At 39.8% G+C, this 25,554-nt stretch overlaps 1 protein-coding gene across 3 annotated transcripts in view; it reads right to left on the minus strand.

Annotated features, from left to right (window-relative positions):
• Window positions 1-15,492: 15,492 nt before the first annotated feature.
• Window positions 15,493-25,554, minus strand: part of SGR2 (shoot gravitropism 2 (SGR2)) — a 28,852-nt gene continuing 18,790 nt past the window's right edge. For all 3 annotated transcript variants that reach the window (XM_078587165.1, XM_078587167.1, XM_078587166.1), the window contains exons 13-22: window positions 22,679-22,778; window positions 22,484-22,590; window positions 22,249-22,321; window positions 18,553-18,655; window positions 18,376-18,469; window positions 18,231-18,293; window positions 17,024-17,072; window positions 16,851-16,948; window positions 15,917-15,963; window positions 15,493-15,839 (exon numbers count right to left, since the gene is read on the minus strand). In XM_078587165.1, the coding sequence (XP_078443291.1) occupies window positions 15,593-15,839; window positions 15,917-15,963; window positions 16,851-16,948; window positions 17,024-17,072; window positions 18,231-18,293; window positions 18,376-18,469; window positions 18,553-18,655; window positions 22,249-22,321; window positions 22,484-22,590; window positions 22,679-22,778 (981 nt within the window). In that variant the 3' untranslated portion in view covers window positions 15,493-15,592. The remainder of the gene's footprint in view (window positions 15,840-15,916; window positions 15,964-16,850; window positions 16,949-17,023; window positions 17,073-18,230; window positions 18,294-18,375; window positions 18,470-18,552; window positions 18,656-22,248; window positions 22,322-22,483; window positions 22,591-22,678; window positions 22,779-25,554) is intronic.

Below are 25,554 nucleotides of genomic sequence, written 5' to 3' on the forward strand. Positions count from 1 at the left end.
CCTGCCGTGGGAACGACCGGGCAAGGGGTATTTATAAGGGCCGTCGACGATAAGCGCTTGAAAATTCCACGCGCTTATAGAGATTATAAGTAGAGAAAGGATGATAAGTGGTCTAGCTTATCATCCCCGGTCTTCCCCATGTGAGAACGCTCCTCTGACAACTGTCCTTCACACTTTTGGACAGTTTTGGCTATCTGGTCACCGCTCCTCCGCTTTAACTTAAACTCACCTCCTCACAGTCAAACTGGGCCGCTCAGATCGATGTCAGCGGTGGCTGTTGCTTTAAATCCCACGCGAGTGACCACATCTCTGTGGGGCCCACACAAAAAGACAACGATGTCATCGACTTGCGATCCAAACTTTTCCTAAACTCTTGCCCTCAGTGTATTTAAATATTACGGGATTGCCACTGCTTTACGCTCAGGCGATCTTCCCACGTGAGGCCCGAGAATGTGTCCACGTGGCAGGCGGTAAGACTGCCGGCGCCGGTTGATTTGCTCGACCGTTGATTACCCTTCACCGTCGGATCTTCATCCAGCGGTGAGGAAAACGATGGGAGACCGCAGACGTCGACCCGCGGAGACCACAAGATAGACGACAAATTTCGGGAATTAATTAGTAATTTAAGAGAGGAAAAATAAATAGGATAATTAGGAAAAAGTGGGGCCCGCTAGTAAAGGACGCTCGTGCGAGGTACGATAAAACGCGATATCTCGCGAGAGGACGAGAAGGACCGGCAGGATTTGCAGAAGACCCTGGATTTTATTTTAATAATTTAGATGTACGCTGGGAAGGGTGGGGCCACGTGTTTTTACCGGGTTCAATCAATTTCACTGCATGATGCGATGGAAAGAGACAGAGCATGCCATCTGCTACTTGGTCTCAGATCCAGAAAGGAATGCTCTCTCTCTCTCCTCTCTCTCGGCCTCCCTCTCTCTCTTTCTCTCTCTTCCTCCCTCTCTCTTTCTCTCTCTTCCTCCCTCTCCCGCTTTCTCTCTTTTCCTCCCTCTCTCTACCTCCCTCCCTATCTTTCTCTCTCTTCCTCCCTACCTCTCTACCTCCCTCCCTCTCTCTCTCTTCCTCCCTCTCTCTCTACCTCCCTCCCTCCCCCTCGCTTCTTCCCTTCCTCTCTTCCTCCCTCTCTCTCTACCTCCCTCCCTCCCCCTCGCTTCTTCCCTTCCTCTCTTCCTCCCTCTCTCTCTACCTCCTCCCTCTCTTTCTCTTTCTACCTCCCTCCCCCTCGCTTCCTCCCTTCCCCTCTTCCTCCCTCTCTCTACCTCCCTCTCTCTCTTTCTCTCTCTTCCTCCCTCCCTCTCTTCCTCCCTCACTTTCCTCCGTCTCTCTCCTCTTTGTCTCCCCTCCCTCTCCTCCTCTCTGTCTCTCTTTTCTCTCTCCCCCTCTCGTTCTCTCTCTCTCCTCCTCTCCGTCTCTCCTTTCTCTCTCCCCCTCTCGTTCTCCCTCTCTCTCCTCCTCTCTGTCTCTCCTTTCTCTCTCCCCCTCTCGTTCTCTCTCTCTCCTCCTCTCCGTCTCTCCTTTCTCTCTCCCCCTCTCGTTCTCCCTCTCTCTCCTCCTCTCTCTGTCTCTCCTTTCTCTCTCCCCTCTCCTCCCCTCCCTCTCCTCCTCCCCCTCTCTCCTTTCTCTCTCCCCCTCTCGTTCTCCCTCTCTCTCCTCCTCTCTGTCTCTCCTTTCTCTCTCCCCCTCTCGTTCTCTCTCTCTCTCCCTTCCTCTCCCTCCCTTTCTCTCTCCCACCCTTCCTCTGTCTCTCTCCTCTCTGTCTCCTGTCTCTCTCTCTCTCTCTTCCCCTCTCCGTCCCCCCTCTCTCTCCTCTCTGTCTCCTCTCTCTGTCTCTCCTTTCCCTCTCCTCCTCTCTGTCCCTCTTCTCTGTCTCTCCTCTCTCTCTCTCTCTCCTCTCTGTCTCCTCTTCTCTTCCTCCTCTGTGTGTCCTTCCTCTCTGTCTCCTCTTCCCAGCCTCCTCTGTGTCCTTCCTCTCTTTCTCCTCTCCCTCTGCCTCCTCTCTGTCTTCTCTCTCTCCGCCTATCTCTCTCTCTCAATCCCTCTATCCCTCTCTCTCTCCTCCCTCCCTTTCTCTTACTCTCTCTCTCTCTCTCTATATATATCCCTATCTCTCTCTCTTCCCTTTCTCTCTCACTCTCACTCTCTCCTCCCACCCTCTCTCTCCCTCTATCCCTTTCTCCGTCTCTCTCACCCTCCCTCTCCCCCTCTCTCATTCTCCCTCTCTCTCTCTCTCACTCTCTCCTCCCACACTCTCTCTCCCTCTATCCCTTTCTCCGTCTCTCTCACCCTCCCTCTCCCCCTCTCTCTCATTCTCTCTCTCTCTCTCTCTCTCTCTCTCTCTCTCTCTCTCTTTCCCTCTATATATATCCCTTGTTTTAGTGGTGATGGGCAGTGCATACAAAAAATCACATCTTATTGCACTTTGTCCTTTACAAGAGGGAAAATAATTGGTTGTGCCATCCGACAACCAGATAAGACAACCAATATATAAAATATATTCATATATATATATATATATATTTATATATCCCTCTGTCTTTCCCCTCGCTCTCGCTCTCGCCCTCGCCTTTGCCCTCATTCTCGATCTATATATATCACCCGCTATCTCTCCCTCCCTTGTTTTAGTGGTGGGATGATGGAGCCTGGTGCACAGTGCATACAAGAAACCATAACTAGAGGTAAGGAGTTGGTTTGAGATCAGACAACCAGATGTAAACCATAATTTAACTCTTTTATTTCCCCAATTTTTATTAGAAGAAAAGTATTATTTAACCACCGTAATTGAATAATAATATACTATCAACAAAACCATAAAAATCTGAGGAGGTTGAATTGGTTTTATTACATAAAAAGTTCCTCCTAATTGGAGTCACTCTTTTATTTATATATATTAATTGATGTTGTCGTGTATGAGAAAAGATAGAATATAAAAATATTGAAACTATATTTTACATAGGTTCACGTGTGGCCAAAAGAAGAATTTGTTAAATATGGTTATATAAAGTTTACTTAATAAATCTGTTATTTCATAATTCCAATTGTATGTTAAGTAAAAAAGTTCTTTTGGCCACTTATGATAATCGTGCACAACAAATCGATAAATTCTCAATACCCTCTACGTAATGGAAGTATTCTCAATGTAATATTCAAAATCCTGATTCAATGTCATGTTCAAAATCTAGATTCAATGTACTCCATACTTCATATTTCATGTATGTGAGTTTGTGAAAAATTCAGTAATCTCTATTGAAAATAAGAAAATCATATTAGTATTTAAATAGTCAATCTAAAGAAGAAAGAGTCATTTCCAGAAGTCTTAAATAAACATTCCAAAGTAGTAAATCATTTAATGTTTAATTTGATATATAATCTTTAGTAGTATTTCAATTTCAACCTTGAATTTTTTTTCTAAAATATTCTAACATTCAAATAATCAAATTTCGATTACTCCAAATTTCATGACCACTTCTCTTCAGGGGCATCTCAAAAACTAGATCAATAAATATAATGATACAGTGGCCCATGTGCGATTATGGCACGCAAAAATCAAGTAATTGGACCAAATTTCATGAACTCTGTAAGTCCAAAATATCCCAAACTTATTGAGGGTCAAAATATACAGCTTTTGTCACTCTTGCCAATTTGTCCAGATCATAATTCAAATAAATTTTGCCTACATTGTCTGGTTTTTTAATTATATATATAACATCCATCCCAAACCCTTCTCCTTCAATGTTTATAAATTATTTGATTATGTGAAATTAGGTCATTGAAATTGTGGTGTGACACGGCAGATGGAGCAAGAGAAGTTCCCGGCGTGACCTGTGGTGCTCTGGTAGATACTCGAAGTGCAGCCGAGAAGATCTCAGTGACATTGGGAACGCGTTCTCAGGAGAGAATAGTTCCCATGATCTGTGAGGATATAGATGGATTCAGTCCGCTAAGATATGCACCTGAGATCAACTCCTGGCGATTACGCTTCCATATCCGTATGTCTATCATGATTGGCTTGTAGATAGCCAATTCTTGGATTATCGCCTGAATGCGTCCGAAGTGGTTCGAAGCGTTGAATCACCATATTTGCAAGATATAAGTGCTTCGAAGATCTCCACTGTGCGACCAAAGTTACTCTTATTTGCGTACATACTCTTCAGTGTCGCCCAAAGTCGTTTGGCGGGATGGATTCGAGCGAGGGGTTCAGTGATTGGCTGCTCAATACTCTGGATCATCCACGATAGGATAGCTGAATCCAGCTGCTTCCAAGCTGCATATTATAGTGATGTCGGATTGGGAGGCTCCATTGTCAAGTGGTGATTCAAGTTGTGAGAAGTCAGGAAGTGCTTGAATCCTGACGCCCACGACCTGTAGTTGTTGTCGTTAAAGATGTACGCTGGCCTGGTAAGTTGTGCTATGATGGGATGTCTTGGAGCAGCTTGTCCAAGTGGAGAGATAATCCCTATCAAGGGAATTGAGTTGTCCAAGTTGTCCATGCTTCAAGATAGAACAATGTTAAGGAGAGGACGCTGCCGAGGAGAGAACAATGCGTAGGATAGCTTTGTTTGGGCAGCGCTGATTGGTGCTTGGCGGCGGCGCCTAGAGTAAGGACGACGCCAAGGAGTAGCGGAGTCCGAGGAGAGAACAACACCTGATGGATGAGGGCGGCGCTTGGGCACAAGCAGCACCGAGAAAAGGGATGAGTCTGGGCGACGCCTGGGCGAAGAAGACGAGCATGGGCAGCGCCTAAGCAAGCCCGGGCTGGCCTAGGCCAAGAAACAAGCCTGAACGCCTGGACGGTGTTAGAAGGAGAACTTGCGAAGAGAGAAGAAGTTGGAGAAGTAGATGGAAGAAAGGGATAAAGAAGAAAATCTAATAATTATTCAAATGAATGTTCAACTATTTATAGGAGTTCATGTTCGGTAATGCATTTAATAATGCATTAGCCACTGTGCCAGATGCCATTCTGTCGAGCATGATGACTTGTGTCAGAGCCGTTGCAGGACTGACTTAGCCGCCTCCTGCCTTCTTGGGACAATGCGAGTGGCGGCATGCTGTGGTGTGTCAGGCACTGCAGTGGAAGTGCTTTAGTGCTTTCAACGGCATTTGTACAGTCTTCCAAAAGCTTCCGTGTCACATCTGACGTGGAGTGGTGCACCTGCCAATGTCCTGTATTTGAGTGTTCATCATTACCTTTGACAGACGGTGCCTAGGCGTGTCTAGAAGAAATAACTGCCTTGGCTGAAGGTGGCGTTGAGAGGACTGCTCGCTGAAGAAAATCTCTTGGTGAAGGGCTGGCCTGGGGGAACCAAGAAGAGGACGCCGAGGGCTGGCCTGGGCGAGCCAAGAAGAGGGCACCAAGGGATGGCCTGGGTGAGCCAAGAAGAGGGCGCAAGGGCTGGCCTGAGCGAGCCAAGAAGAGGGGGCCAAGGGCTGGCCTGGGTGAGCCAAGAAGAGGGCACCAAGGGGTGGCCTGGGTGAGCCAAGAAGAGGGTGCAAGGGCTGGCTTGAGCGAGCCAAGAAGAGGGGGCCAAGGGCTGCCCTGGGCGAGCCAAGAAGAGGGTGCCAAGGGATTCCGGCGTCACTAAGTCACCAGAACTGCCAAGTAGAGGGCGCTGAGGGAGGCCGCCCGATGAAGAAAATTTGGCATCCTTGGGTCACCGTAACGGCTAAAGGAGGGCACCAAGGGGTTTCGGCATCCCTAAATCACCGGATTGGCTGATAGGAGAGCGCTGAGGGGTTCCGACGTTGCCGAGTCACCGGAACTGCTGAGAAGATGGCGCGGAGAGAGGATCGATCACCGAGAAGAGGGAGGAGCAATTGCAGAGAGGGAGAGGATGAGACTGCTCTGATACCAAGTGAAATTAGGTCATTGAAATTGTGACGTGACTACGTAGATGTTTGGGGAAGATAAAGGGAATAGAGAGGAGAGAGAGAGAGAGAGAGAGAGAGAGGAGAGAGAGAGAGAGAGAGATTCTATTTTGATAGGCCTTACATAGGCCTTGTTTGACAGATTCTATTTTGATATGTTCTATTTATGTATTTTTAAATTAAAATATTAGATTCTCCACATTTATATGGATGATGTAATAAATAATCATGCATGTTGAAAATATATAAAATAATTTTTATGCAAAGACAAACCACATAAATTCATAATTCACTGATATAATATATAAACCTTCATCAAGTCCAATCAATAGATCAGTTTGATATCCATAAAAGTCTTGGCACATGAAATGGCTTACTAAAAATTATAGTAAATGAATAGTCTGCTATATGGTACCCATTGGATTCTAGAGGCCTTGACGTGGAAGAAGAAATCAAAACCATCTGTAGCGGAAGACTTAAGCAAAATCGTATGGCATCGATAACATAATGAAATGAAGTACATTTGCATGGATCACATCCGAGATTTCTTGGATCTGGGAGTGAGACGAGTCAAGCTGCTCAAGTGTGAAGCCTCTAAATGTATCCACGCAGTCCTTGACACGTCGGATCTCCTCCTTGTTGATGAGCATCGTTCAACCTCTGTCACCGTCAATACGCCGTCCCGATCACATCAAGAGTGGAGAGGAGTTATGGGGAGAGGGGAGAGTGAATTCGTTTAGGGCCTTCACCTATTTATACTAAGTGGGTATTTTTCATAAAACCCCAAAAACTTAAGTATATCTTCCGACGTCCAAAAGACCATTTGCGTGTGATCTTCTAGGCCCATGTATCAGTCTAGTCAACGACTCGAGCAGTCCAATAACCTTTATTGGCCTTCCAAATTAATTAACTATTTTGACGTATAGATTAATTAATGTCGGATCGATTTAACCCCATTGATAGTTAGAGTCCCCAACATGTGGGGTGCCTAGCTACAACTCGTGCTCTAGAAGATACAAAGGAGTGTGTATCGGCTCACTCATGGAACCTGTTCGTCATCGGTTACCATGTACGTATAGTCCTTCATCCACTTGATACTCATAGGATGACTTAGGGTATGGTCAACTGTCAAATCTAATCAGTCATCCAAGTTAATACTGATGCATTTGGAAATTATCTGAGAACCGATGCCTATGTGAAGATATATTTATACGGAGTTAATATTATAACTTGTGTCAAATCTGGTGCACATTAGTTTTCAGATATGCCTATGCTTCTTAATAGATAAAAATAAATAACACTAGTTCCTCCTATCTCAATAATAGATAAAGGGGACAAAATGGTGCTCCTGTCAGAATATGAACCATACACTAAGTTGTTTGGGAGTCTCATTTGGATGAAGAAGTATACTTACACAATACCAACGATGGTAAAGGTTCCATGAGGAGAGAACATACTCCTTCGTATCTTCTAGAGTATGAGGTGTAACTTGGCACCCCATGCTTTGGTAACTCAACATATCTATTTGGTTAATTAATACTTGATATACTTAATTAATAAGGTTGGCCAATAAATATTATTGGGATTTAAGAGTTATTAATTAGGCTGATACATGGGCCTAGAGGGTTACACAAAATATTTTTAGATATTTTTGGATATACTCTAAGTTTGAAGGTTTTAATGAAAATTTCCAAGAGATCTTTTGTGAAATTACCCTAGAGAGTATAAATAAAAGGGGGCATCTTGATCTAAAACTGCAAGCCATTATTGAGTGCCCCCTTATTCCCTTTTCTTCCTAAGTGTTGCTTTCTAGCAAGACTGAATGGTGAGCAAATAATATTTTTGGTGACACAGTTTGAGAGAAAGAATAGAAGATCCAGGGCTATGATGATTTCATGTATATGCCTAAAGCTTGGACATCTACAAGAAATCATTGATTCGATATGCGAAAAGGTGACATTTTTGGTTCAATATTTGCCTTCAGTTTTTAGGTCCATTTTTATTTGGTACTATGGAATATAGTTTTGATGGAGTCAATAAAAGCCAAAATTCCTAGTAGTTCCTTTTTAAGTAGATCTTGTTAGTGGAAAACCTAGTAGAATATCATTTTTTTTCTGAGAGAAATATTTGACAAAGAAAGAGCGTAAGAAGAATAAATTTGAGTAGATAATTTCAACAAAATAAATAGTTTTTGACACTTGGCAGAATAAATTAAATTACAACCAAAGCCCACTTTCAATCCATTGACCCTTTAAAATAAATCCTAAAATATTTTTTAAATAATGAATTTATTATTTCATTAATTATGATTAAAATACCAAAATTTGTAAAATCAGAGTATCATGCTGAAAATTGAATTAATCAGTTTACGCATGATAGCACACATACATGATACTTCTAACACACATAATATGTAAAATACATGATACTGATATAATAAATAGTTTTTAGTCAGTTATAAATTGGTCTACACAACTTATTATCTACTTGTCTTATTATTCATCTCTTTACAAACCTATTTTTTTATCCATATTCTTATTTATGAATTTAATTATGTACTATTTTCATCTGAGTTCATCTATTTAACTATTAAGTGTACATTTTAACTTCTTTATATTTATTTATTCACAATTTTTACTTTACTTGTTATGTTTACATAAAACCATGACAATAAAGACAACACACCATTCTCTGTTTATTTAACATTAAATCACACTTTCTAATCCTGGAACGGAGGCTTCTTCTCCAATACCATTCACTAATATAGTGAACATATTCATTACACAACTCAATTTAAACTTAAGATAAGCTCTATATATTTGCACAAAAAAATTACAAAGGAATGCTTAATTAAAGTGTCACTAATTTATAACAGTGTTTAATATTATTAATGATATTTTTCCATAGAAATTTTTAAAAAACTTATCAATAATTTTACTTCATTTTAAGGTGTAAAGTGGGAAGACACCCAGATGCAAAAGGTATATTGGATGACTAATGTTATTTTAATCACTTTGAGGTCTGAGAGTAAACAGGAAAAATATATGAATATGAAAGGATGACTATATTAATATAAGCTATTTCTATGCTATGGCATATTTTTATATTCCTATAAAATCAATGAGGAACAATTGGGTAACCTAGTTTCCAATTTGATCAATCAAACTGGAGCATTATTCATAAATTTATAAGATACAATCAAAACAGAAGAGCCATATGTTATGGTAGTGATATATCCATCGATCTTTGAAAAACTCATGTGATTTTGTATCAAATGGAATATTTTAATATCTGATTTAAAAATACCTTTGCACTATTTCAAAATTGTAATATTGGACAAGTGTTATGACTCCAATAACGTATCTAAACACAAAATTACTCTCTCATTTCTTAAATATTATCCATTATCTTTTTTTAAAGTTGGGTTCCTTGTTAATATTCAACTATTCCCATAATTTTTTACAAGTAGATTTGTAGCAATACAACACATATTCTATATTTTATCCCAAACTTTCACTGAGAGTCATGTCGATGATGCACCTGGGAGTTCATCCATTCAAAATTCTTCAAGCCTTGGCTCACTTGAATGTGTAGTTTCATTCTCTTATATTAAACATAGAAGACTAATGGACCTTTCTACTCATTCTCAAAATCCTTCTCCTTCTTTTTTCTATTTTATCTAATTATCTATCTATAAGATCTATTCTATCTATAAATAAATACTCCAAACCTTTTGAGGTAATTTATTTGGATATATATATATATATATGTATATATAAGTTTGCCTAAAAGTTGTTCCAAGTTTTGAATTAGTTACTCAGTTTAAATTTATTTTATCATTTTTTAATATCTCTAGATATTTATGTTGAACAATACTTTGAACAAACTCATCAATGATCCAGAGATTTATATCAAAAGAGTAAATTTATAAAACAAGAACTTTGTGTAGGAAAATATGGTAAGCTTTCAAGAATCATCTAAAATAGTAAATGATGTCAAAGTAATTTGAATTGGATAAGCACAGAAATCATAACATAAAGTGAAGAGATATATTAATGAGACAATTTGAGATATCTGGATTAGAAATAATCAAAATTTAATATATCTACTGGATTTGGATCTTAAAATTTTAATCATAGATGTGATACATCACTCAGATACAGGATAATTTTACTTTTTTTTCAAATAAATTGGATGAGTTATACTTGATTATCAAATTTAGGATATTTTGAGAAACATGGACTAGATATTTATTCATAAAACCAAATTAAGCGACATTAGAAGAATATTTTTTAAAAATTAGGAGAGACATAATTATTTTGGACACAATGATTACTATAAACCCATAAAGTCTTAAGTCAAGAACATCAAATGAATAAGCTTATACATAAAGCCAAAGCCAAATATCATAATTATATATTACTCAACATCACTAAGAAATGTATCCAAAAATTAATGGAGAGTTTTACATCAATTTTACGTTTATGTTACAGAGTACTAACGTCCGACATGAGAAGTTTGTGAAAGGTTGGTGACTGTCTGAAAGAGCTAATTGAGTAACCAACTTTTCAGAGAAGATTCATGAATTTGGAGAAGAGTCATCGTATGGACAACCCTGGAGATCACCATGAATTTTGGATAAGAAGGAATGGTCAAAATCCAGAAAATATGGGATTATCTGTCAAATAAAATTTCAGTCTTCAGAATAATAAAAAAATGATGGTAAGTGATGTAGTAAGAAAATTAAAAAATTCAAATAATGAAATTCATATAACAAGTGAAAATGTAAATCCATTAAATAAAAATGAAATCTACCATAAATTAAATACATTTGAAATGCATCATAAAATTAGAATGTGGTGTAAATCCATAAAAGAATTACAACACATATCTAAAATTAGCAAGTACAAATCAAATATGAGGGTGACAGTGAGACTTATAAACTTTATGGATGAATGGTTTAAAGATACAAATTTAGAGATAAACAGATTTAGTAATCTAAACGCGAATACCATGAGAGATAAAAATAAAAACAAAAAATGATGGTTTCCAAGAAGGTGCATAAAAGATAAGGATGTCAATTTAGAGAGAGATATGAAGAATTATTGATGGAAGATATTTATGGCCTTCAAGCCAATCACACATTACACAAAATTTTCATCATTTAGTATTACAAACATAGTTGTTATCATGCCATGTGGTAATTATAATCAAGTCAACAAATGTGCAATGCTTAGTGGATAATGATGACATCATATTGTGGAGATAAATTATTTTGAAACATATATATTATAAGAAATACTATTCATAATATATTTGATAAGAACATCAGTTTATATGGATATAGTGGCATCATCTTCTCCTATTCATAAGCATTGGTGTGTAAAAACTAAGGAGATATATTGTAGTAGTTAGACCTAAGACGCCAAGTACATCTCACGGAGGGACAATTGTGTAAGTGGATCCCAGATAAACATAGTCCCTGCCATAAGAGGAAACTGACTCAATAAAAGGAAGTCCTTGTCCAAGGAAGTGGAAATATTATAGAAATACTTGTTCGACAAGTACCAATTGCATCAATCCTGACTAGGATGACCAATTCATGTTCAACATTTTACCATACCCAAGTCATTTTAAGAGTGTAATGTAGACAAGGGATTATATGTACATGGTAAGTAATGAAAAAAGTTTCATGAAAGGGTTTATCCAATCTTGAACACTCACGAAGCGCTTGATTCTATGAAAGATTTGACCCTTTTTACCTTCGAGAACATGTGGTATAGCTTGGTACCTGATGTGTTGGGGACTCAACCTACCAATTGGGTTAAATAAATCCATGAATAAATAATATATGTAATTAACTGAGTAAAAAAGTTTGGTTAGACTATGAAAATTTATTGGGCTCATTGAGGTATTAACAAGACCGGTACATGGGTCTAGAGGGTCACATACATAAGGTTTATTGGAAATTAGAGGATATAGTTAAAGTAATATGGTTTTTATGAAATACCTATAAAAGGAAGCAAGTCTCCAAGAAAAATATGCCCAGGCCAGTGATTCCTTGGGCTCCCCTCATCCTTATCTCCTAGGGTACCATTCCCTCCCTGCACAACTAGAATGATGCGAAAATCATTCCTCAGGAATGGTAGCACTTATCAAGTAGAAAGAAGAAGATTTGACTTGCCGAGTACCGTGTTTAGGAAAAACTCCTTAACATGTAAAACTAACCTTCTAAATTAACTAATTTTTGTGAAGATATTTAACTTTTGGATCTAAATACTTATTCAGAAGTTATTTCTGAAGTAGATGATTCATAAAAAAATTCTTGATTGTAAATTATAGCATGAATACTGCGTCGAACATTAAATTTGTGACTGGTAGTAAAATGACCTTAGGGTATGAGGGAAGAGTTAACCAGTGGGATAAGCAACAAAATCAATTCAAGAAGATGAAGTAAGAGCATGCAAAGAAAGATGTGGAAACACATGTCAGGGAGGCCTCCGTTAATTGTGTGCGAACAAAATACAAGTCCACAGGCAGGGTAAGAAAAGGTTTAGCCAATGAGGACATTAACTCTTCAGGAAACCAATAAAGCACAAACCATGTCAAACCAAATGGAACAGATTCAAACTTCGCCAATAACAGTTTTTAGTTCAATTCTGTGAGTCCAGGCACTCACATAACTCATGATGAACAATGTGATGAACGATATATTTATACATTAAGAATACGATGGGATTAGGAATATATAATCATGATAAGGAATTTATTTATAAATTAATTTTTATAATTGGAGATGGATGATGAGTATGGATGTATGTGAATGGATGAAAGTACATGGATGGATGTGAATTGGTGGATGATTTTGAGAAGATGACAAAAAGTAGATCCTTATTTTCTGCCTGGATCAAGGTGATTAAAGACATGGTATAGCCCCTCCACTTATATTTTTCTTTTAACTTCAATCAATAATGAAAACTAGGAAAACTTGATGGATATTTAAATGACTTTCTTTCACTAGGCCTATTAAAGTAGACATATTTCCAATATGAATTTTACATGAATCAAAGGATTTATTTATAGAGCAAAATCTATGGATGGATAGAATAGAGAGACGAAGCCACACTAAAAATTTCAGCCCAAATGTCGTATGAATCACCAGATATTATAATTTAAAGTTGAATAATTCTCACTCATCTGATTTTCTCTCTCCTCCTTGATTCATGCGGTGGATTGCCAGAGTAACACTAAAATCTCCAAAACCCAGAAAAATTCTTAAATCCCACAAAATAAGTCCAGAAAATATATTTCACATCTTAAAAAGCTTAGAAATATGTATATTTTGACTTATAAAATATGTTTGAATATAATGCCAACAAATTCTAAAAATATATATCCTGACTCAGAAAGTTATAAATATTTAATATGGTGTAAAAAATTCCATACCCAAAATTTAAGAAAAAATATAATATCGTTCAAAAAATCAATTTGATCACTTTAAACTTTATAACATGCATATATACTCATTTTATTGCAAATAAAGACAACAAATTTGTGACTTTAATCTCATAATTAGAGTGTTTTAAATTTTATGGTTTAGGATGGGATAGAAACTGAAAGAAAAACACCAGTATGATATCCATCCTGAATTATCAAACCATCATCATGCTCAACAACCATGCCCTTTATTCATGAGCACCAGCACAACTGAGCTGTCCTTTAAATAACACTATAAATAGATGAATGATAATTGTAAGGGGAATAAATGATGATGAATAATTAGATTTCCATGAACCCTAATACCCAAGAGTTAATTCTTATAGTCATGACATCCTATAAATCATAATAAGCAACAAATAAATAAAACAAAATATGTGTTCTGGTATGGGTAGATAAGGCCTAGATCATCTTGATCCCTTTGAACCTCATGGGTTCAACACATGAGTTTCCCAAAAAAATATTTTATGATTTCCAAGTCTGAAATCACTAATAATTTTATCCATCTCCAAATTTACAGCATGATTCATCACATGCTCTCTGGTTGCAAGCCAAAATTTTAATAAACAATTTCTAAACCCCTCCACGCTTCTATTGAAAATTGTTATCAGAATCTTATGACTTTGGGTTAAGGGGTTGGTGTGAAAAATATTAAGGTAATCATAAATTTGATTACATGAATTTGTGACACATTTGATGAAAATCTGATTTGGCCTAAAATATTAGTTTCATTGTTCATTGTTAATCTTTTCTTAATTATCCATTTTGTGATAGAGACCTTTTGATTCTATTAGTACATTTAAATATGCATGACCTTCTGAGATTTTTTTTTAAAATCAGGCACCTTGTTTGTTTTTTTTCATTGATTAACGTATCCATACAGCGAAATGTTTTCATCTTCTGTAAAATACGCTAGCTTTCTCATTCTTTTTGGTGAGAAAAGGTAATGAAAGAAAAGACACTCGCTTGCGCAGTAAGCTAGTGCGGTAAGCCAGACACGGCAAACAAAAGGGGCGAAGCGAATAAAGGCGCGAGTTTACGAGCGGGAGCGAAGAAGCGACGGAGCGCCATAGTTGTGTTTTTTTTCACATAAAACGATTTATCAATGTTCTCAAGGCGCGAGTTTACGAGCGGCCGATCTTGAGAAAACTACTAACACACTAGATATCAAAAACCATATAATCACGTATCCTTCAAAAACCACCAACAAACTATTCTTACTGGGCATGCATTCATGTCTTTACAATATATTTCAAGTTCATTTCATAAGATACTGCACACATCCTTGAGCTTTTGGGAATACCTTATTTAGACAAACCCAGAATCTCTCTCTATTAATTATAAAAAAATGATTTATCCTTTTACTTTGAATTTTAAAAGTTGATATCTGACCATATATGAGGAGGAACTTTATTAAGCACATGTGACTTTGTTTGTAACATTTTTGACATTAAAAAAATTCTCTATTCATCAAATCAGCTTGTTACATTGAAATAATGCACTATCAATACCATTCAAAATAAATAGAAACTTTTTATTATTAGATATGATATCCAAAAATAATATATCACACAAATATTATGTTGATATGACAATAATAATCCAGGTTTCATACCGAAAGCTTATTCTGCCGAGGGAATAGATGAAGTATCGACAAAGTCATTATGATGGAATCTTGTAGCCAAATGGAGTGGATAAATGCATGATGTCTAATAATAACTTGGGATTTATATTTCAAGATTAAAAATTATAATTTGTAGAAGAATAAAAGAATCTTAGTACTAATTAACATAAAAATCAAACCAGCAGATGATATTTAACCTAATATCATTGATCAAGATGATGATAATCCCCTCAGTATGTGAGTAAGAGACACGTCATAGTAATGCATTACAGACATTGAAATGATAAAAAATAATAACTGTAATTTTTTCGAGCAACATCAGCGCATGAAATTTCAGTACATTAGCATAATATTCAACAAGAAATCTAGATAAATATCAAAGTTCACAGTTAATGATAAGATTCACCAACCTTAAAGCACGTGATGATCATTGACCAATCACTTTTTATTTCTTTTTCTTGATGGCCTGAAATGACCCAAAGAGATGAACAAATATAGGAGAAAAAATACATAAACTGAACATTATGAAAATTATACACAATAAAAATATATGAAAACTGAACATTATGAAAAATATATGGGAATGATTTTCTACGTTCGCATGGATCTCCTCGCTTTCCTTGTAAATTCCTTTACCATGGCCTCGTCTGAAAACGTCAGAGGGATGTCTTCGTCCATGACTTCATTCTTAAAGAATATCGCCATTGACGGTTTATTACTGTGCATTGAACTTCCTTCTCGAGATTTAGGCCGATACGATTCGTCTGGATCTTCGGGGATGTCACGATAAAGATGCTTCAGCATGAAGAGAGCGGTGTCGTGATCTCTCCAGTAGTTTCTGCGGTCGTCGTTTACCATGAATTATAAAAAATTTAAGGAAAATTATAGAGAAAAAATATTTCTTTTTTTGCTCACGTGTGCGCCCCAAGAACTGACAAGTAGGGATGCTCAAAGGTTTTCTCCTGAAAAGAATTATACAGTTAAGAAAATTAATTTTTGAAGTAACTGTCTTTCTTTTAGAAAAATAAACTATCGACCGAAGAGAAGATGCAGCAATGATGAATTCCCTGAACGTAACCATCTGGTACGGATTATATTTTAACTCCGACTAAAGTAAATGTTATTATCGAGATGAAATTTCATATAAAATCCAAAGAATCGATGTTAATAAAGCTCAAAATCTCTGCTCTAAGGACATCAATGAAATTCAGATTTCTCAATAATAAGCCCGTAAGTTTCCCCCATCTCCCGCGACTGACACTTGAAACTTTTAGGGTAAAACTTTGTTCTTTACTAGCGCGAGACGATTCCCATTTATAAATAGACAAGTGGGCCTTTAAGCTTAAAATAAGGTAAAGGAGAAATCCCATAAGACCTTATCAGTGACCTTATGGGTTACTTGGGAAACATAAATATGAAGGGAGATTCTGATACTGAATAACACAAAAAGATACTTTGACCAGCATTAAAAGGTTTTGCTTATGAAATAAGTACACATTATTTTTTTCTTAAAAAAAATTTCAATCAATGAGAAAGACACCAAAATTATATCACAAAAGGGACTAAATGGTATGTTATTATAGATGCGGCTGGGTAGTGGCTACAAAGTCCAGTTATCTAATCCATTTTTTTTTAAAAGGACGAAACCATATCATCAAAAAAGACTTACTTGATACTTTGAGCAGAATTTCAAAGATTAAATTAAATAATGAGACAGGCGGCTAAATTTTATCACAGAAAGGGAAACTTAAATTTATAACAGTACTAATGCCTCGAAGTGGTGCTCTGAAGGCAATCTCTTGTGATATTAAATAGAACTGAGGAATTAGCTCAGGAATAAGAGACTCACCTGAAGGACATGGTCAACTCTCCCTCCACCTCTTGTTAGTTTTTCCATCATGATTGAACCGTAAGACTTCTTACTTGATTTAGATTCATCAGAAAAAACTGGAAAAGAAAATTATACCTTATGAGGTCCAAAAAAAAAAGTGTAACGGACAGACGGAAGGGATAGTTTTATACCTTCGCGCTTATCCTTTTTGCCTGTTTGGAAGACAGTAGCCACTTTGATCTGATCACAAAGTACAAGAGAATAATTATATACTCAAGCCAAGGATTCCTTTTTTTGGATCAAGATTAAAACAAAGGTTCCCTGAAACTTATTTTTGAGAGATTTTATCGATCTCTCTTCAATTTGAGGTTGAACCTAAATCAAATGATTGAGGAAATACATTCCACTCGTTTGCCAATGTCAGTGGAGAGAAATGACAATTTTGGACCTCATCTCACATTTTAAAATATTAATTAAATGCCATTTTCTAGATTTCTTTCCATGAAGAAGCGAGAACGTTTTTATGAATATTTTTCAAGGTTTCCTACCCCAAAAAAGAGGAATTTTGTGCAATGAGAGAATGAATTAGTCTGCAGACTCTGGGAGGGGGAGAATCCTATCAAATCACCACCTTACGGGTGCCCATGTTCATCATCTATGTGATTGTGTTTGTGTTCATCATCTCTCTCCCCATCTCTCTACATCCTTCCCCTTTCTTTGCAGCCATTCTAGTCTCCCTGTGTGTATCTGTATTTTATATTGGGTTTAAGACATCCCCATCACTATTCCTGTTCACCGTTTATTTGGTTGTGTATACATTCAACATTATCTCTGTTATCATGTCTCTGCATCCATCACACTCTCTCTACAACCATTTTTGTATCCCTCTGTGTACTGACAGTTTCCGGACCTTCAAAAGGAAAAGTTTTTCCACTGAGAAAAAGGATAAATATCTTTCATTTAATTCCTCTGTAGGTGACCTGAATATATTCAGAAGAAAAATTCAGCAGTGATTGAATAAAAAAATGAAAACTCCATGGAGATGTCTAAAACTAGGAATAGTATGCAAGATTATCCTCTTAGGCAAAGCAAAAAAGTGTGTTGAAAATACTAGAGAGATTGGTAAAGTTTTGATATCCAAATGATGTTTTCCTTGGAGAAATTGTTCTTTTTTACTGACTATAAAATATATCTTAAACAGTCTTAGACTTCTCCATGGAAAACGGACTGGAAAACACTATATATTTAGAAATAAATGCTACTGATTAGTCATATTCTTATCCTCCAGCTATTTAAAGAAATTTATTCCTTATTTCCACATTCATGAGCATTACTGACACATTACAGGAAGATTAAATTTCTAATTATAAAAAAATTGTGTGCCAGAAAGATACGTACTCTCACTGAGTTTAAGTGACTTGCTAGCGCCTGAGATCTATGCGTCACCTCTTCGGCAAATGCCTAAAACAAAACTTGATGATAAAGGATGATGACGGGATATGAACAACAGTAACATTGTTATCATCTTTCTTAATCATAGAACCTGAAATCCAATATGCAGTCTTTTTCCACCCCTGTGGTAGGGTATGAGAACTGGGCGTCGGTCGACATACTCCTTGCAAATGAGTGGTTCCAGCCTGTGGAAAAACATCTTGCACATAAATATCATAGTTTTCTTTGAAAGCTGTAATATTATGATTTACACTGAAAAATGGTGCACCTATAAGCGACAGGGTCATAAGGATGGAAAATGTTTAGCATCTGTTCACATGATGGCATTGCCTCGGTCAAATTCTCCTCATGCCAATAATCTTGCCCTCTGCCTGAAAACGAGGTACTACAATTATTAGATGCAAAGGTTTAATAAGAAAGAGAAGAGGTGAATAGAAGTAACCCCCAAGATTTTCTACAATACATTCATTTTTGTCAAACCTTTTTTCTGCCTATTCCACCTTAATAGTTCCCTTGTGAGACTTCTTTTAACTGTTTTGAAAACAGGAAAGATCACCCGCGAAGGGTGATCAACCCAAATTTAACGATATATATGAATGTGAAATACATGGTTGACCCACATGGTCCTCACTCCAACCTTCACTCCCTCCAAAACCAGTATGAAATAAGACTCTCCACGTCATTTAAGACGCGGAGCATCAATAAGGCCCTTCCCTTAAAAACATCATCATTGTGGTGCATCCACATCGCCCTTAATACCGTGAGGAGCCTTCCCCAGTCCATAAATCCCTTGCACGCACCTTCCCCAATAGAGCCCCAAGTGGCCTCATCTGTTGTCACATCCACCCCTGTGAGCTTCTACATACTCCATATTGCCTGGGCTAACCAGCACTTGAAGAAAAGGTGAGAACAGTCTTCTTCTCCCTGGGTGCACATGGAACACTCCCAACATACCCAGCATACACTTCTGTAGGACTCAGGTTCTGACTCTTCTCCTCAAGAGGGGCCATTAAAAAATCACCTTTAGAGGAACCTTGCTTCCATAGAAGTCGGATGGTAAGGATGGTAGCTTCTTCGTCCAATGGGGCCTCTTTGATCCTTTTGCATACATACTGAACCGAGAAGATTGTGCCTCTCCATATCCTGCCATCCCTTGTCCCCCTTGAAGGCTGCAAGTGTAAAAAAGCCTGCTGTATGTTCAGCAGGTAGTCCACCCTCTGGTCTAAAAGAACGTACTCCGAAATCGGATTCCTTATGTTATCCCAACATTATCTAAATGATGTTTGTGTGTTCCTTGCCAGTTGGGATAGGAGTGGCAACTCCTCCCATTGCATACCTCAGGCTGGCCAGTCGTCCACCCAGTAGCGGAATAGTGAACTGTCCCCCCGGTGGCCTTCAAAGAACCTCTAGACTCGGGGAAATATCTGCCACATGAACCGCCAGAAAGGAGATGCCCTTCTATTAAAATTGTGTGCCACTCCCAATTCACATCTGGACCATAGCTATCTCTCAAGACCTTCATGGCCATATCCTCCTTCGACCCCATAATGCTGCCCGCCAATTTTACTGGAAATTACGTGTTCATGGCTTAAAGATGTAGCAAACCCAGACCCCCCTATCTCTACCAATCAGCATAACACTTACCAAAGAGACCCTAGCAGATCCCTTGCCATTCCCCCCCTCAGGTCCGTCCCAGAAAAAAAACCTCGTCAAGGCATCCATATGCCTTCTGATTCCTTTAGACAAATTAAATACTGCTAGGTAAAATAACGGAATGGCTGAGAGCATTGATCACAGAACTAGCAGACGACCCCTCTTTACGTGGCTCTGCCAGCCATCCAGTCTCCCCTCCATATTTTCAATTATTGGAGTCCAGTCTGTGTTCGAAAGCCTTCCTTTTGTCAGTGGTAAACCCAAATAGCGCATGGGAAATGTCCTAATGTGCATCCCCAGAGCCTCGGAGCATTGTACCTCGTCCTCTAGTGATGGGCCAAAACCTATGATACGATCCTGGATCTAGGCTCGTATCGGAAGGAGGGTAGAGGACGAGGCGAGGTAGAAATTCCCAGGGTAGAGATGAAATGGGAAGGATCTGAGAGGAGGCCGAATAGAGGGGGTAGGGATCGGCCGAGGACGAGCCGCCTGAAGACGCGGTGAGGTAGAGACTATCACAAGGGCAGTGGATCATAGAGGGAGAGAAGGATACCAACCTAGACGAGGAAAGGGGAGACAAGATCACTTCTTTCTATCTTCTTGGCTGCCCTTCTAAAGGGAGGGCATCCCTATTTAAAGGAAATACAACAATCACTAAATGACTGAAATGCTCCTGTGGGCTAACATAACATTGACCACCGCCGACCAGCCGGCCCCGGCCTCGACGGCCTCTGCCTCCGCCCCGATGGCCGGGGTCACGACGGCCATGGCTGCGAAGACCACCGCCGTGGCCCGGATGCACGCGGCGATGGCCACTGCCATGGCCCTAACAGCTGCGGCCCCGGCGGCCACCACCCTAGGCATTGGGGATGGAGCTGGCACCGCCCCGGGCTCGGCCTGGGGGCCCCTCGACCAAGGGGGAGCCGTCGCTGCCCCGACGACTGCTGCCCTGGGCGTTGGGGGCGCCGCCGCCACCTCCTCTCTGAGTGCCGCCCTGGGCTCTCCCTGGGGGCCCTCGACCAGGGCATCTGCCCAAGGGCGAGACGGGTCCTGAGGGAGGGTCCTTCCGGCGCGTCCTGCTGCGAGAAGGCCTGCCAGCGGGAAGCTAGTGGGCCTGCTCAACGAGGAAATGGGCCGGGCGCGGGTTTCCACCCCTGGCCGGCCCGCCATGCTATGAGGCAGGCCTGTTTCGGGTGGGCGACCCAGATAACAGGCCCAATAGGGGGTTTTTTCCCCACTACAGGCCCACCTCAGGTCCCCTTTGGCCCAAACCGACCAGGTGACTGGGTGAACGGGCCGGCCATGATGTTCTCCCCCTAAGACCAGCCCAACAGGGCCCATGGCCCACCTGTTTCCCTGGGGACGGTCTCCGCTGCACTCTCTGCCCAGGGAACCACCACATGCTGCCGCGGGACTTCAGAGGGCCGCTCGTGGCACCGCCACGAGCTGCCCACGGTCCCGCCACAGTCCATCCGCCGACATGTCGTGCACCGCTCGGGGAACCGCCGTGCGCTGCCGGAGGACCTCTGTGCACCACTCAAGGACCCACCGCGCACCATCCGGGGACCACAGTGAGCCGACCCGCAGGTCCGCCGAGAGACCCTTGCGGATTCGCCTCGCAATGCCCACACACCGCTGCATGACGTCCAGGGAGCCGTCGTGCATCAACCCACGGGACGGCCACCAGCCGCCTGTGGTTCCACTGCACGAGTCCCGCGGACAGGCCACTCCATGCCCGGGGACCCACAGCGCACCAACCTGTGAATTGGAGCAGCCCCGCTGGAAGCCACCACTGCCAGGTTGCTCCGCCACCACCACCAAGTTTCTCCACCACCACCACCGCCGTCACCACCATCAACCGATGACTAAACTATCCCCTAGGAGCCTATCAACCTACAAACACTGAATTTGCCCAGTTGATCTGCAAACCTGAAAAGTCTGCAAAAAGGTCTAGCAGTGTGGATAGGTTTCTAGCTTCCTCCAAAGAGCCTTCCATGTAAAAGGTGGTGTCATGATCATATTTATTTCTTTCCTTTCAGGGTCATTAACCATCTGAATCATTACACAACACCCAAAAGTATGATAACACAGAATTGCATCATCCGGAAAAGGTCAGCTAGACTAGACATTAAACCAAGTGTATATTACTCAGAGGAAAGAGTTTTGAAAACTATGATCCAATTCGCAGAGAGCAGACCCATCTTTCAAAAAAAGAATGATACCCACCTTTTCCTTCCCAAAGTTAAAAATGAATTACTTTTTAGTGTCACATATATATCAAAAGTAGTGTCAAATATATTAGGAGGATTACCTATTCCTATGCGAATATTCCGAAGTGCAAGGAAGACACCAAGCGGGGAGCCAACCGCAAAGAATGTGTCAACCTGATGAAACAATTACAGTAGAGTCACCATTTTAACATGACTTAGAAAAAAAATATTTGAGCTTCATGATTATAAAAAAGTAATCAAGGCTAAAATTTTTCACATATAATTACACTTAGTAAACAAAAAATCTGAAGCTAGTCAGAGGGGCAAGTCTATTACCTTGAAATCAAGTTTGGTGTATCTGATGTAAGGGGTGTAACTCGTCCATGTGTTGTCTTTGACAGGAGGATATGGGCCGGAATTGTTTCTTTTATCATCTCGACTTTCTGAAATCAGGTAGAAGCATATTATGGATGGATTAAGAGGGAAAATCAAGTTCAGGGTATCTTCTTTAATGGGAGAAAGTTCACTCACCTCCATGTCGTGAATTGTTGCTTTTACTGTCCATTTTGGTAGAGAATATGGACGTGGCTTTTAGTTCTGTTTGTGCCAGCTTCTCTCTAAGGGACCTTATCTTAAGAAAAAATAAAATTAAAAGAACCATGAATCTAGATACGTCCTCTGTAACTGAGACACCTCCAGAGAGAAATACTAAAACTAGTTGTTGGACAAAGAACAAGAAATTGTCTTTATTACAAAAAGTTATAGTATTATACAGTGTTAAATCTCTAATAATATTTCTGGCCTGTTGGAATGTGATACCAACGGTATCCAAGTAAGAATAAAATTCCAATTAAATTTCACATGAGATACTTCAGAAGAACAATTCCGCAAATTCAAGAAGCCATACACGATAAATCCAGGTTTCCTTCAGGTGAACCGGATTTAGAAAAAGAACAAGAAGTGGAAATGTAAGATAGAGATTGAGAGAGGACGGAGATTCCCTGCCCCTTTCTGGTTGCAGGTGACTCCCGCTCCTAGCCCTCAGTCGAAGCTGCCCTCTGAATAACATAATCTTGAAAAAGGTCTCTCTCCTGCCTCTTCTCTGCTTCAGTTATTTATAGGATTTCCATTGGCTGTCTTCCCACGTGTGAGATCCCCCACATGCCCTGACTTATCAGGCTCTCTTATTGGTATGACAACAATGCGTCTTAGAAAAGAATGCATAAAAATGCAGGGTACTACAACCTGGCGACCAAATTGTATGAGTTTCTTTGTCGTACGAATCTCATTGAGCTGGTTCAGATCAACTAAATAGTTGATAATAGTTATATCTCTTCATTGATCTATTGCTAAAGTTTTCTGCTGGAAATATGGGAAAAACAAACAGAAAAATCTCACTGTAAGATTGATATTCATACGAAAAAAATAAATCTTTAGAATCAAAAAGACTTTGTTATGCTTGAAGCTGCTACAAATAAAATTAGAAAGTTTTAGATCTAATGGCCACTACCAGCACAGGGAAGTTCTTGACTTTTTATGTATCTATTCCCCTTTATAATTAATTATAGACATACCCTTATGGCCTCAAGTTATAAAAGCTCAAAATGACTCTTTCACTTTATGACTATTCTCCTCCTACTGTTCCTCATAAGCTGAAAGAACCTCAGGTTCACATTTCCCTCTCTCTGCCATAACTTCCTGGACCTCTGCACCAATCCATCTCCACCTTCTTATCTTCCTCTGCTATTGCCTCATTTTGTCCATGTGGCTCCTTTTCCTATTCCTATGATACCATTCTGATATCCTCTAGGTCATCCAAGACCGTGATTTGGGATAAGGCATCAGATCTCCATTTATTTTGTGCCTCCCTATTTTTTTATGAATTCCTTGAGTTGGCTACATAGACCTCTGATTTTTTAGCCTCCTTTATCATCACAGAACCCTGCTTAAGGCTAGCTATCCACCCTCTGGCTAGCCTTTCCTTGAAACCTGCCTCCTGGAATCAATATTTTTTCATCTTGAAGTATGTTGACCAAGGGAATCTCTCGTGCGATTGCCATACTATCGGGGTGTGATCGAACAGCTGTTCGAAGAAGCAACCACACATCGGCCAGCAGAAATTTCTTAAGGAGCTCCAACAAGCATAGGAAGCAGTCCAACGGAGATAAGGATGTAGTGTTAGTTGTGCCCCTCCAAGTGTAAACACAGTCAGCTGCCCTAGTTCTTGTGGAGACAATGAGTGCATAAGGCTAAGGCTTCTGACCAAGGTCCCCTCATCCCCCATGGGGTCTGTATTCCACTGCTAACGCCACGTTGAAAATCTCGTTGTAACAACAGAAGATAATACCTAGAATTTTGGTACAACCCTTGCCCGCTTCCCCCAAAGGGATGCCCTTAGCACTGGATTTTCTGGCCTAAAGACCGAAACGACCACCAATTGAAAGCTGTTTATTCTCTTCTTCAGTGGTGCCACTGAAGCGAACTGCCCTGTCCAACAGTCTTCCTCACAAAACAGTTTTTTTTTAAAACACTTCCTCACAAAACAGTGACTAATGCTTGGCCACCATCAGCCCATCAGATCTTCCTCCTGGGCGGAAATCCCCTACCCCAACCCTCCAATCCCATGCCTTTCACTTCTCCAAAATGTTCTCCTGCAAGCACATCAATCAAACTCATATTTTTCCATAAAGACTATCCAATCCGAGTTGGCTGTGCTTTTCACACATTCTTGACACAAGAGTGTGTCTCAGTTATTAATGGAACAAGAAAAAAAGTTGTGATCTCAACTCCTCACTGTCTTCGTGACAAAAACGATCAGACCTCAGACGACGAGGAAGTCTGTGATACCAACCGGTTCTTCGCCAACAGATATCAAAGGAGGAAGCGGAAGCTGAAGGCCTAAAGGGTCGCACATGAGAAAGAAGCCCCGTACGTGCGAAATGTCTAAAAAGGACGCGGGAGACAAGAAGGACGCAGGAAGCATTTTGTCGACAAAGGCAGTTGCTGCCGCAACTGAGGCTGTTAGCGGAGCAGGCTGCGACCAGAGGAGGAGAGCTCGAGCCCGAGCTGCTCTTCCACCCCTACCCCTCTTCTCTTTCTATTTCCCATCTTCCTCTTCCCCGAATCCTAACCCTAGCTACTCTCTGGTTATTTCTTTGAGGTGTCTCACGAACTACATAAGTGTGGTGAAAGGTTTTTTTTAGGTTTCAATCTCGAGATATCCTCTAGGAACAAGCGAGGGTATCAGTCTGCAGAAAAAATGGGTAAATAGAACAACAATATTCTACATTTTTTAGAAAAAAGTGGGTAAACAATCAGAGCTCAGACGAAGAGGAAGTACTTGAAAACTTTAAGCAGAGAAAATCCTTTTTTAGCGAAAAAACTGCAATTTTCTTTTATTTAACCAA

Source organism: Wolffia australiana, chromosome 15 (assembly GCF_029677425.1).
Source record: "Wolffia australiana isolate 7733 chromosome 15, ASM2967742v1".
NCBI classification, from domain to species: Eukaryota; Viridiplantae; Streptophyta; class Magnoliopsida; order Alismatales; family Araceae; genus Wolffia; species Wolffia australiana.